At 42.8% G+C, this 14,514-nt stretch overlaps 1 protein-coding gene across 1 annotated transcript in view; it reads right to left on the bottom strand.

Annotated features, from left to right (window-relative positions):
• The window catches only part of LOC145335376 (uncharacterized), a 30,789-nt gene extending 17,555 nt beyond the window's left edge, over positions 1 to 13,234 (bottom strand). The window contains exons 1-2 of the mRNA XM_080181119.1: positions 13,178 to 13,234; positions 911 to 943 (exon numbers count right to left, since the gene is read on the bottom strand). Coding sequence (XP_080037245.1) covers positions 911 to 913 — 3 coding nt within the window. The 5' untranslated portion in view covers positions 914 to 943; positions 13,178 to 13,234. The remainder of the gene's footprint in view (positions 1 to 910; positions 944 to 13,177) is intronic.
• Between the last annotated feature and the right edge of the window lie 1,280 nt (positions 13,235 to 14,514).

The following is a 14,514-nucleotide window of genomic DNA, read 5'->3' as shown; positions in this document are numbered from 1 at the left end:
ACACATAATGATTCGACTTTAACATTTTACGTTAGAATATCTGTTTAATATATATTTAATCAGTAATTATTAGTTTTATATTTACACCCAATGTAACAATACACGATTTAATGTTTTGCTCCATTTTTTTATCATATTTTAAAGATTGAAATCCTAATATTCTTCATTTCAATTTATCGTCCTCAAAGGGTTGAAATGTTTAGTTTAATATCTGACCACATTACGGGAGTGTCACATGAATCATTTCATTTTAAAACTAAGTTTTCTTAGATTTACTATATTATAAATTTAAGTTTTCTGTTTTATGAATAGAAATCAAATACTTCAATGTTATTTAAATAGCAACATGAATTAAAAAACTTAATTTATGATGCTAAAAGTAGAATAATGGGTTTTAACGTTCTGGTCAATGAGAATTTAATAGGGATTATTGAAGCACTATGAGTTTTATACACTATACGTTTGGATGATTCGAGCTCATATATAGACGTTTATTTCCTATATAGATCTGTCATGGATCTTGATGCAATAAAGCAGGCCGTTTTGTACATGTTAAAAATTGGAAGATTTCATTAAATAAAAGTTATAGCAAATATACTTAGTAAATGAAAGGACAGTTATTGCGGGAAATTATATGCATATTAGATTGATTCGTAAATAAAAAAAGTGTTTAGCTGCTAGAATTGACGGATTATGGGGCAAGTTTGAAAATGTATTACAAAATTTATATGCATTATTATTGAGTGGGCCCAGCACAACTATTTTTGGGATATTTAACCAATATAGATAATGAAATATTTTAATTGATATTTTAGTATGGCTTTTGAAATTATTAGCATAAAAAAAGAAAATATGTGTGCTATTTATGGATGTGATTTTATTAAAAAATAAAATATATACAATTTCTTACCATTAAATCTGTTAAGTTTCCAACAATTTCGCCCTAATAAAGCAAAGAAAAATTAATGTTGATTACACGCAAATCATGTTCTTTAAAGCTTTGTTTTCTTCACCCCATCATCAATTTCCTCAAACGGGCGGGAATGCTGTCCATGACACTCAAAAGCCAGGTACAACAACCGAGGATAACTAAGGAGAGCCAAATATCTCCTTTTCTGTCAGAACACTTTGGGTATTAGGTTAACACCCATTAGACAACCTACCCGATGACAAGCGTATGATCTACATGTTAAGACATGTTTGAGCCATGGTCACCCCATGTGGGTTCATCCCCAACAAAATATAAAAACAAGTAGGTGAGAGTAATAGTAGATTTACCTCCCCCCTTGCCTTCCTCCCAATAAGAAATTTTCCTTCCGAGTAGATCAGTTTTTTATGAGATGGGATAATACCTTCAACCCCCCCCCCCATAAAAAAGTCATGAAATACATACATCCAAAACAAAGTGGTACAAAATAACATTTTAAATGGGTTTATACCAGTTAGGGAGTTGAATCCATTTTTATAGAAGCAGAAATATAATCTATGATTATGGTTTGGACCCTCTAAAACTGTAATCTACCTTTCCACTTTCCCCTCTCTTGGTGAAGATATCTTCAACGCCGATACGATTTTTGAAATGTAAGATTCTACTTTCCCTTCTCTTGGTGAAGATATCTTCAACGCCGATACGATTTTTGAAATGTAAGATTCCACTTTCCCCTCTCCTGGTGAAGATATCTTCAATGCCGATACGATTTTTGAAATTTAAGATTCCACTTTTGCCTCTCTTAGTGAAGATATCTTCAACAAGAGAGACAAAAGTGGAATCTTATATTTCAAAAATCGTATCGGCGTTGAAGATATCTTCACCAAGAGAGGGGAGAGTGGAAGGGTATATTACAGTTTTAGAGGGTCCAAACCATAATCATAGATTATATTTCTGCTTCTATAAAAATGGATTCAACTCCCTAACTGTATACCCAAACCAAATAATTTCAAGTTGATCATCCTTTCCAAATAAATTTTATCAGCGCATATGAGTTAAATCTAGCTTTTTAAAGTACATTCTATGTTTACTCATGGGTCTGTCCGTCACTTTGTCTTTTACGCGCCACAATGCCATCGAAGGTGATTTGACTTTTGTGTCAGAATTGGGACCTAGTGCATTTCATTACCCTAGGTTAGGTAACTTCATTTCACTTTTCAATAAAATCTAAAATGCAGCGGTTTTTGCAGGAGGTACCATTTTCTGTGAAAATTTTAGAGGAAAATTAAACAGTTTTTAGTTAATTTCTACTTCTATTTTCAACTGAAGAAAAAATCCTTTTGTGTATATACAGAATCATTGTTGTTACTTAATCTTATCAAAAAAAATATTTAAAAACTAACCCATAAAAGCCGATTTTTCATTTTGTTCAATATGGGTAAAATAAAAATATTACCACTTCCAAAGGGTTGAAATCAAAATTTCAATGCTCTAAAATGTTGTTCATCAAAAATAAATAGCAGTTTATAAGGACTTTTTGCATCCATCGTCTCATTTAACAGGAAAAAAACCCAAAAATAGAATCTGTTTTTTCAGTGTTGACATAAAAAAAGCATTTGATTAGAAATATAAATAATAATTTTTTAAAGAAGTGCTAAAAAGTAATACAGACTATTCAACTTTACCTCTGACATTTAATTAGATGTAAAAAATCTATTTATTATAGCAGACAATTATATATAATAATTTGTTTACAAAATTTTCACCAAAGCATTACTGATAAACCAAGGACTTATTAGATAACACACTAAATGCTCCTTTGTAAAAAGATTCTGTAAAAAATATATTTTATAAGAAAATCATGTTTTCAAATGGACATTTCAAATTATAGAGTAGCTTTTAAAAAGTAAAATCTATTTAATCTTTAAAGAATTAAAATAAAGAATAAAAAAGTTTTTGAATTTTATCTTGACATATATATGACTAGCATGGCAGTATATAATTAGAAATGTAGATTATTTTATAAATAATTCTTGTTTAAACTCTCGAACTTGAAAAGTGTTGCTTAATTTAAACTATGTTATTCAAAAGTTGGATTCGGTAGAAAATGTGATGGAAGGTTTTATTCTACTTACCTTTCACTAACTGCTTTTACCTGGTCCTGGAATGATTTTAGGAATTTCCCCATCCCTTTGAATTAAAAGCTTCTAGATGTAGTGGTGCATCTGTGGTAATACGGCAACAGACGGACGGGCAGTTTACAGAATTGCTACGCAGTGACTTATCATAACAAGCCTTCTGCACTAATCCTATTATATCACCATTTACCTCATGACCGCCGGTGACCCCGCTGTCCAGCGGTCAAACTGGCCTGTCTAAATATGGGGAGGGGCACGGACACGCAGCTATCACGCGCCCCTCACGCAATTATACAACCGGGAGGCCTGCCTCCCCTTTTACCACAGCTACCCCCACAGACTGTCTACCGCCGTGGGCTAAGCCCTTGTGTCCCACACCCCCTTCAAACCTAACCTATTGTTATAATCTGTTGTATATATATAGTAAACATCCATTGTAAATATTATTCAGTTAAATATATAATTTCTGTATGACTAAATCCTGCTAGTTTGTTTTGGTAGAATACTTCAAGGCTAGGGCTCGTTGGATTCGAACTCGCAACCGGTGAGCTGAAACGCTTCGGCTTACCACATCTTGGTGTCAGCGTGTTTCAATCGAGCCCTACAGCCTATTCTACCTCTGATTGGACCCTTTTGCAAGTAAGGGGACAGTCAGCTGCCAACTGAGAAGCCAACTGACCCGTGAGACGGCCTTTTTAGGTCGATTTTCCATCATTTGAACGCATTATGTAGGCCTCTGGCCTACGGCAAGCAGATTTAGCCTGCTAAAAGCGCCAGTTTACGGCGTTTTTTCCGTACCGTGTAGGAGTAGCGCTAGGTGCGCAGCCACAGTAATCGGATAATTTAGCTCAGACGGCTACAAAACTGAGTCTAAATTGGCAAGTGTAGCTGGGACAAGCCCCAGGACACCCAGGCCAAACCTACGAGACGGACAGCTAAGTGCTGGTCTCCCTGAGAAGGCAATGTGTGGCTGCGAAGCTTCAGCACACAAGTAAGGCCTACCACTGCGACGGATAGCAGAATTTGAGCCTAAGGCACGGCAGGACGGGACATTCCCTGCCGCTGCCTCCCAGGATTCGAACCCGAGGCGCTGCAGGAAGGGCCATTCCCTGCCGCCATCTTTCGGGATTCGAACCAGCGGCGCTGCAGGACGGGACATTCCCTGCCGCCCCCATCCATCTGACCCTTGCAGGACGGACATTCCCCTGCTGCCGGTGCTTCCAGAATCACACCTAGAGCTCCTAGTGATAACTACACATAAGTGTGTATAAATGTCAACCAAGTGATAAAAAGAAATATAAAATTGTTGACCCAGTGATAATTGATAAGCTCTAGTGATTCGAAGCTACAGTCTAAGCCACCACCAGCGGTCTACACACACACACACCATGGTAAGAGATACTACCATAGCTGCGGTTCGGCCACCGCCGAAGTTTCTGCCGACCCCAGCCGAGCGGGAGGCCCCCCTGTCTCAAGGGCAGGACCTCCACTTCCTCTGCCACATCAGGGTGAGGTTTCCTACTCCTGACCCTGCCCAGCACGTACAGGTTGATGCCATGGTAGATTCTGGCAACCGTGTACCAGGGTCTGCCGTAATTTCTGAACACCTCATGCACGCAATGGGCGTGCAGCGCATGTTGGTTCCAGACAACACCCAAATCCTGACTGCTAATGAGGAAGGGCAGCCCCTCCAGGTAATTGGAAAATTATATGAATTATATATGGCAGTTTCACACACTCTTATACTCCATCTGTACCACGTGACTGTGGTACGGAATCTCTCACACCCTCTGAACCTAGGAGGGTATTTTCTCAAGGAGTTCGGAACTAGGCTCTGTTTCGACATGCAACCCCCCTGCTTGTGGGTGCGTGGGGAGTTTATCCCACTCCGTGGCGTCCCCATCGACCGGGAGACAGCCGAGAGAGAGTTGAGTTACGAGGGGCCTCTGCCAGGCCCACTGCCAGAGCAGCCGCGTGTAGTTGAGAAAGGCACGCACTGGGTGGATGCTGCGCTAAACGCCCATAGGGGGACCAACCTGCTAGCCATGGGGTTGCCCCCAGTGCCCAAGGTGCCTCTGGAGAACCTGCCAACGACGTTTCCCGAGATTTCCAGCCCTCCAGAGCCGATCTTCTCCGCCGACACCTTCATCAACGGCCAGCCATGTCCACCTGGCCCCCTCTACCTGGGGCCCCCAGCAAGCCAACCGGCCAAGTCCGAGTCCAGGCCCGTCAAGTCGCGGTCTGATGCACCCGGAGCCACGCTCAACCCCCAGGAATCAGCCTCTCCCGGCGCCGTGCCCGTCAAGTCGTGGCCGGCCGCCTCCGGAGCCACGCATGGCTCCGATGCCTCAGCCTCTCCTAGCGCCGAGCGTGTCAAGTCGCGGCCGAACGCCCACGGAGCCCAGGCTGGTCCCAGCGCCCCGGCCTCTCCCAGCGCCGAGCCCGTCAAATCGTGGCCGGACGCCCTCGGAGCCACGCCTGGCTCCGACACCTCAGCCCCTCCCGACGCCAAGCCCGTCAAATCGCGCCGGTGGACCCCGGAGCCGAAGCTGACCCCGTGCCAGCCACGTACAGGCTAAGTGCTGTCACCCCAACTGATGGCCAACCACCCCACCTCCGTACGGCCAAGAGGGTGGTCTTGCCTGGCCGCGGTGTCATGGCTGTCCCTGTTGAACTAGTGGGGCACCGTACTAAGGATGCCATCCAACTATCTGCCCCAGAACAGAGGTTTGGGGAGGATCTTGTCATCCCGGAAGGCCTGTATGCCCACAGGCCTGGCTCCGCCAGCGTGTTTCGAGTGCTGGTGGTAAATGAAGGGGAGATGCCTCTCCTGCTGGACGCCGGCCTCCCCGTGGCTGGGGAGCTGGTCAAGCCTGACATTTTGGAGGTTTCTGACAAGCCTCCCCCTCGTATTCATTCGTTCCAAGAGCCTGTTGAGCCCCCAGATATGCAGGAGCTGTGGGCAGCCCTTGAGATGGAGGAGAACGAATTTCTGCGCAAGGACCCCCTGCTCAAGAAGGAGGTCTGGACCATGTTATCAGAGTACAGGGACGTCTTCTCAAACTCTACCCCTGGCTGCACTGACGTAGTAGAGTTACAGCTGCGCCTCAAACCCGGGACCCAGCCGATCCGCCAGAGATTTAGGGATCTGAACCCGCGGCAGGAGGCTGAGCTGGAGAAGCAACTGGACACCTGGCTGCAAGAGGGGGTCATAGAGCCTTCAGACTCCGCCTGGAGCAGCCCCCTGGTGCCCATCAAGAAGAAGGACGGGAGCACCCGCTGGGCAGTCGACTACAGAGCCCTCAACAAGTGCCTTGAGCTGGACAGCTACCCCTTGCCCAGGATCCAGCAGCTGGTAGAACGAGCGGGAGGACACCGCGTCTACAGTGCCTTAGACGCGGTGGCTGCGTACTACACCATCCGAGTGTCCGAGGACAGCCGGCCCTGCACCGCCTTCACCACCCCTAGGGGCTTGTACCAATGGAAAAGGATGCCCTTTGGCCTCGCTACGGCACCGTCTGTCTACTCCAGATTTATTGCAGGAGTCCTGAACCCATTAGGCACGGCCAACCTTCAGTCATATCTCGATGACGTCCTGACCTTTCACCAGGATACCTGGGCCCACCTGGCTAGGCTCCGGGAAGTCTTGGAAGCCCACCACAGGGGAGGAATCCGCCTCAAGCCAGCCAAGACCAAGCTGTTTCGAGCCAAGGTGGACTATCTGGGCCACACCCTCAGCCGCGAGGGGATAGCCATGCAAGAGGATTATATTGACCGCATCCTTGACTGGCCGGCCCCCATCACCCCCAAGGACTTGCTGGCGCTCCTGGGGTTCTTTGGATACTACCGCCTGTTCATCCCAGAGTATGCCGACCTCACCTACGAGATGAATCGGCAGAAAACGGCCAAGACACTGACCTGGACGGCTGAGATGGAAGCCCAGCTGCTACAGCTCAAGGACAAGTTTCGCCAAGCCCCCATACGAGCGCCGCCCAGGTTTGACTTGCCGGCTGTGTTCCAGCTCACCACAGACTTCAGCAGCCGCGCCATCTCTGCCATCCTCAGCCAATGCCAGGACGGCAAGGAAAGGCTGATTGCCGCCGTGGGGCGCAAGACAACCGACCCCGAGACTCGCTACCCGTCCTGGAAGGGAGAGATGGCCGCCATCATGTATGGAATTCGGAAATTCCACGGCATCTTGTCCTACCGTAGCTTCCAGATCAACACTGATTCCTCAGCCTTGCTACAGATGAAGTCGCTGAACACATCCACAGGGATGGTGGCTCGCTGGCAGGAGGAGCTAGCGGCCCTAGATTTCACTGTCTGCCACCGTCCTGGCACCCAGAACACCAATGCCGACGCCCTCAGCCGCCGGGAAGACGATAATATGCCGACAGCCACCGCCGAAGAAGCCGACAGCGACCGCCGAAGAATTAGCAGAGCAAGCTGAGTACATTCACACCCTTTGCCAGCTAGGGGAGCCCGCAGCTGGCCGGCCCTCGGCCGCACGGCTGGACCCGGCTAGAGTGTTAGAGGCACAGACACAGGACCCCCTCTTGCTCCGTGTCCGCCAGTGGGTGGCCGATGGCAAAGCCCCAACGAAGGCTGAGCTGCGCGGCAAGGATCGAGACGAGCAGCAGTACGCCAGCCGCTTCGCAGCCCTGGGACTCGACGAGCATGGCTGCCTCACCACCACTGACCAGACCCTGACAGGAGAGAGAACAAGATACCTGCTGCCTTCGGCCCTCCAGCAGGACGCGTTCTTTCTGGCCCATGGGACCCCCATGGCCGGGCACTTTGGAATGGACGCTACTATTGCCCGCGTCGCCATGCATTTCTGGTGGCCCAACCTGTCCCGTGACGTCCGCCTGATGGTTCTGAGTGTGTACAGAAGGTTACCAAGGAAAGGTTGAAGTTAGGGATACACGTGCCCTCCCGCCAGGGGTATCCACAGCAAGTCCTGTTTATTGACCTGGTGGGGCCTCTGCCAGAGACCCCAGCCGGGAACCGCTACATCCTCACCTGTCAGGATGGGTTCAGCCGGTTTGTCAGCCTCTACGCCATCCCCAACAAGCGCACTCTCACGGTGGCTGAAGCCCTTCTGCACCGCCACCTGGCCACGTTCGGATGTCCCCTGAAGATCCACTCCGACAATGGGATGGAGTTTACCGGCCAGGTATTCAAGGAACTGGCCTCCAAGCTCGAGATTGGCCTGACACATCCACCGCCCTACAACCGGGTGGAGAGGTTCCATCGGACACTCAACACAGGCATGCGGCTGTTCCTAGACAGAGACGACAACAACTGGGAGCCACACTTGCCTGCCATTGCCTTCGCCTACAATACCAAGGCCTGCAGATCCACGGGCGTGACCCCGTTCCTGGCCTACTTTGGGAGAGAGGCCAAGCTTCCGGTGGACATGGTGCTCCGGCTGCCAGACACTGAGTATGCCTCGGTCCCAGCCAACGTCCAAGCTCTCCTGCAACGCTACCATGCCGTGTACGACGCAATCCAGCAGCGAGAGGAGGGAACCATCCGGAGGAGCGCGGCCGCCTACGAAGGCACGGCCAAGTACGAAGTTGGAGACCTGGTCTGGTATCTGGCCCCCCGCCTGGTGCCAGGGAAGGCAGCCAAGATTACCAAGAGATGGACTGGCCCTTGGAAGATAGTGCGACAAGCCACAGACGTCCATTATGTCATCAAACCTGCCTCTCCAACAGCCAAGATCTCGGAGATCACCGCGCATGTAGGCCGACTGCGCAAGTACACGGGAGATGTAACTGCCCATCAGATTCCAACAGACATCCAAGGCGACCTGGACGGCGACGAGGACGCCACCGAGCTGCCCGCCGGAGCTGCGGCGATGCCAGCTAGTGACCCAGGACAGTTCCCAGTGTACCAGCCAGCAGCCGCCGCCCAACAGCCTAGCGGCCAGGATCGCGACCCTGTAGAAGAGAACCTGCAGCACCAACCCAACGAACCACCGCTGCCGCCGCCAGCTCCAGAGCCACCTAGGGATGCCATCTGGAACCCTGATACTGACATGGAGAACCCGCCAGCCAGCAGCGAGCCTGCAGAAGGAGAGGCGGCCACTGAGATGGAAGAGGCGGCCCCAGAGGATGAAGCTGAAGCGATGTGCCCCCTGCTGATGACAGCCGTCCCCATCCGAGTGGGAGCTAGGAGGCCAAGTAACCTGGACCAGGCAGGCGCCCCCATGGAATTTTACGCGCCTGCCTCCATCGTTATTCCCCCCTTGGGAGCCTCCAGAGTTAGCCTAGGTCTCCGTGTCCAGCTACCCGCCGAGACAGAACTAGTCCTGCAAACAAGGCAAAACTTCCAACGACGGGGCCTGGCCGTCGCCAACCCACGGCTGGAAGCCAACCGGGAGTTGACAATGCTGATATCCAACCACAGCCAGACAGAGCAGCGAGTGTCCCGCGGAGCCTGTATAGCCAGAGCTGTCCTCCACCGAGCTGTGCCCCAGGAAGATGTTGTCTTGCGCAGACAGAGGTTGCCGTATCCCCAGGTTCAAGGCCTGGTGGCTCGGGAGCCCCGCAGCCCTTGAAGGGGAGGTTGTGCTAATACGGCAACAGACGGACGGGCAGTTTACAGAATTGCTACGCAGTGACTTATCATAACAAGCCTTCTGCACTAATCCCATTATATCACCATTTACCTCATGACCGCCGGTGACCCCGCTGTCCAGCGGTCAAACTGGCCTGTCTAAATATGGGGAGGGGCACGGACACGCAGCTATCACGCGCCCCTCACGCAATTATACAACCGGGAGGCGCTGCCTCCCCTTTTACCACAGCTACCCCCACAGACTGTCTACCGCCGTGGGCTAAGCCCTTGTGTCCCACACCCCCTTCAAACCTAACCTATTGTTATAATCTGTTGTATATATATAGTAAACATCCATTGTAAATATTATTCAGTTAAATATATAATTTCTGTATGACTAAATCCTGCTAGTTTGTTTTGGTAGAATACTTCAAGGCTAGGGCTCGTTGGATTCGAACTCGCAACCAGTGAGCTGAAACGCTTCGGCTTACCACACATCCCCTAGTTTTACATAATATGATTAAAAACAATGTTTTTCTGTCTGACTTAATCCCAAATAAACATAATTTAGAAATAATCACAATTTTAATAATGGATGTAGAATATACATGGATATTATGACAGGGGGAAATTGTTGTCCATTAAGCTTGCTAACATGAAACCCATGTATTGGTCAGTTTGTTCATCCAGAAAGAGGGGAGGATATAAATGTGGTAGAGGGGGAAATGTTAATTTAGCCTTATTAGAGAACATGAAAATCCAAATAATAATATATCCATTATTAGTAGTGAAGCTACTCTATAATTTCAATGTCCGTTTATCTTTTTTATATTTTTTAAAACTGGTTTACTTTAGCAATGTATATAGAATACATGTATATATTAACAAGGGAAAATTTGTTGCCAATTTAGCTAGCTAATATGTACCTCATTTATTATAGTTTGTTCATCCAGGGGGTGGATTGGGGTATTGTAACTTTAGCTGGCTGTGAGAATTACTTTATTAGAGTACACAAAAATCTGGCGCAACATCCAAGTAATAGTAATATTTCTATACACTACTAAAATATAGGTTTTTTAGCCAAAAAGTCGAATACTCTGGAAATTCGAACTGATATCATTTATTTATACCTATGTAGATAGCTCCACGTCTTTATTTAAATCATAAGTGCATAGCCTAAAGAATAAATTGCATTTGAACTTGAGTGTATTTTTTCTTGAAAAAATGCTGTAAAAATGTGTTTTCAACCTAACAAATTCATAAAAAAAAATCCGCAAGTTAAAATATGAAAAATCTGGGAAGCTTTTTAGTAATAAAATTCATGCTTAGTGTGATTATTTCATAAATAACAAACATACCATATTTTGCAATAGATTATTTAAAAGCTCTAAAACAATTTGTTTTGCTTTTGAAAGAAAAGGCAAGAATTGCCAAGATTAAGAGAAAAATGAAACAGTGTTTGTTCTTGAAAATCTTGTGCAAATGAAGGAACTAACAGATCTTTGTAATACTTGTAAAACATGTTTATAAAACATATTTGTAATTATAAATTATAAATTCAAAGTGATGTGTCTATTAAAAGCAAAACTGTTCTAAAAATAGTGACGGTCCGTTCGCCCATCTATATAGTGTTTTCCCTGTTAACTTAGGCATGTTAGAATTGTCTTATTTATTTCAAACTTTGCATGGTGATTCCTTTAGTAGTTAAGTATTTATTTAGAAAACGCAGCAACTGTATAATCGTTACCAGAATGTCCGTACTCAGTTTTTTTAACAAATTTACTCCAATTTTGTTTTGACATTTAAAATATTTACATATATTATAATTATTCTCTAAGTGTTAATGTTTGTTCGTCCTAGTGACCTATTCCAGTATGAGAATCTGAATTGCTATAATAATTTTTTTGAAATCTTTATATACTTTGAAATTTATTTAAAATTTTGAATGCCATCTTAGTTGATTAAATGTATTTCTATACAAAAAACAAATATTATTGTGGACTTGTGAACTTCATATAAAATAAATGAATAAAACTTGTTGAAATGATGTTAGATTTTTGGAAAATAGAGGGTTTTATTAGGTATAAAATATAAAAATATGAAAAAAATTAGGCTATGCACTTATGATTTAAATAAAGACATGGGGCTCTCTATTTAGGTATAAATAAATGATAACAGGTCGAATTTCCAGAGTATTCCTCTTTTTAGCTAAAAAACCTACATTTTACTAGTGTATAGCATTCAGCAAATCTGCACATGGTAAAGAAAGGTACGAATCTTAGCCTAAACAAATTTGATAACTAAAGACAAAATAAATAGGGGAAATGCCTTCTCTCAAAAACAAGTGCAACCCATAAACATGATCATTTTGGAAAAAAGGGTATGTTACAATATAGTCTGCAATATTTTGGATAATGCGCCACTAGCATCTAGAAGCTTTTAATTCAAAGGGATGGGGAAATTCCTAAAATCATTCCAGGACCAGGTAAAAGCAGTTAGTGAAAGGTAAGTAGAATAAAACCTTCCATCACATTTTCTACCGAATCCAACTTTTGAATAACATAGTTTAAATTAAGCGACACTTTTCAAGTTTGAGAGTTTAAACAAGAATTATTTATAAAATAATCTACATTTCTAATTATATACTGCCATGCTAGTCATATATATGTCAAGATAAAATTCAAAAACTTTTTTATTCTTTATTTTAATTCTTTAAAGATTAAATAGATTCTACTTTTTAAAAGCTACTCTATAATTTGAAAAGTCCAATCCATTTGAAAACATGATTTTCTTATAGAATACATTTTTTATAGAATCTTTTTACAAAGGAGCATTTAGTATGTTATCTAATAAGTCCTTGGTTTATCAGTAATGCTTTGGTGAAAATTTTGTAAACAAATTATCATAATTGTCTGCTATAATAAATAGATTTTTTTACATCTAATTAAATGTCAGAGGTAAAGTTGAATAGTCTGTATTATTTTTTAGCACTTCTTTAAAAAATTATTATTTATATTTTTAATCAAATGCTTTTTTTATGTCAACACTGAAAAAACAGATTCTATTTTTGGGGTTTTTTTCCTGTTAAATGAGAAAATGGATGCAAAAAGTCCTTATAAACTGCTATTTATTTTCGATGAACAACATTTTAGAGCTTTGAAATTTTGATTTTAACCCTTTGGAAGTGGTAATATTTTTATTTTACCCATATTGAACAAAATGAAAAATCGGCTTTTATGGGTTAGTTTTTAAATATTTTTTTTGATAAGATTAAGTAACAACAATGATTCTGTATATACACAAAAGGATTTTTTCTTCAGTTGAAAATAGAAGTAGAAATTAACTAAAAACTGTTTAATTTTCCTCTAAAATTTTCACAGAAAATGATACCTCCTGCAAAAACCGCTGCATTTTAGATTTTATTGAAAAGTGAAATGAAGTTACCTAACCTAGGGTAATGAAATGCACTAGGTCCCAATTCAGGTTCTGACACAAAAGTCAAATCACCTTCGATGGCATTGTGGCGCATGTCATAAATAACTCTTACTTTGATGATTTGTTGAACTTTATTACAATCAACACCAAAGTTATTCCAGACACCAAGTTCTGAACACAAAATAATTAGGATAAATGTTAATTATATCAAGAGAAGGAATATTGTTATGTTTGGTTAAAGGATAATTTATTGTCTTTGATGACTATTATAATTAAGAGTCCAGTGCCCCCTCCCCTTCCATGTGAATAGGGCATTCTAAAGATCGTTCTAAGTTTTTTGGATTGTATTGAAATTTTTCATATGTTCACACGAGCGTAACACCTCTAAATAAGAATTGATTTCTAAATTCAAAATCTGCTACAAAGTTTTCATTATGCAAAGCGTGTTTTTTAAAGCTTAGTTTTTCTCACTCTTTATCTTTAGTTAAATTATTATAATAGAAACGTAAGATTTCTTTGTTGTTTCTTGCTGAAGTTCAATCTGTTTAGAACTTTCACTTTAAAAATTTCATGTAAGGATTGTTGTATGGACGTGAATAGTTTTAAGAGTAAAGAATTCAACATAAAAATTAATGAACTAACCTTGATGTTTTTTAGGATAATCAATGATCATAAAACTGCAAGACCCTATTAACAATATTAACAATATCATTTTTAAATGATACCGATTTATTCTTATGTTATTTTCTCTTAGTTTACTAACAAAATTTCTCATTTTGATTTTTCTGAAGTTTCTGAAATTTAAAAATCTTAGTTTTTTCTGAAATTTAGTCTAGCCTATGAGTCAGGGGGTTTCCTTAGTATGATATATAGAACATAGAAAACCTTATCCTTAGAAATTTTATAGTTTTTAAACTTGGGTCCTTTTCCAGTATCGCTTTGAAACCGAATAATATCCACTGGATTATGAACGGTTCCTGGCTAACTGAAATACAATGTATCGCATCGTATTATATACAATTTTCTAAGAAAGGTATAACAAAAATAATAATATTAATACCCGTTTTGTGAGCCTTGGCCTTTGGTGCCTTAGGGACTAACAAAATTATAATCAATCTTATTATTTTAATTTTACTTTCCGCGGAAAGCTGTCTATAATTCGATGCGATAAATAACTGAATTATATTAACTTCACTAATTAGAGCATTTTATCAACTAAGCTAACTTTATCATTTTTTGATTTTTTTTATGATCAGAAAGCGTAAAAATTATTAATAGATGCATGGGGGGAGGGGGTGGAGGAAGAGGGGAGGGGAAGATTAAGTTTATGTAAAAGTGTCACTTTCCATATGAAAATTTGATGTAGTTGTTGTTATGTCAACAAAAATATGTAGTTATAATGTTATTAAACTGTCCATTTCATCTCTGCTATGACCACTTTTACTGAAT

This window comes from Acartia tonsa, chromosome 13 (genome assembly GCF_053477335.1).
Source record: "Acartia tonsa isolate MP-2025a chromosome 13, ASM5347733v1, whole genome shotgun sequence".
NCBI classification, from domain to species: domain Eukaryota; kingdom Metazoa; phylum Arthropoda; class Copepoda; order Calanoida; family Acartiidae; genus Acartia; species Acartia tonsa.
This window is presented reverse-complemented; position numbering and strand designations above follow the sequence as displayed.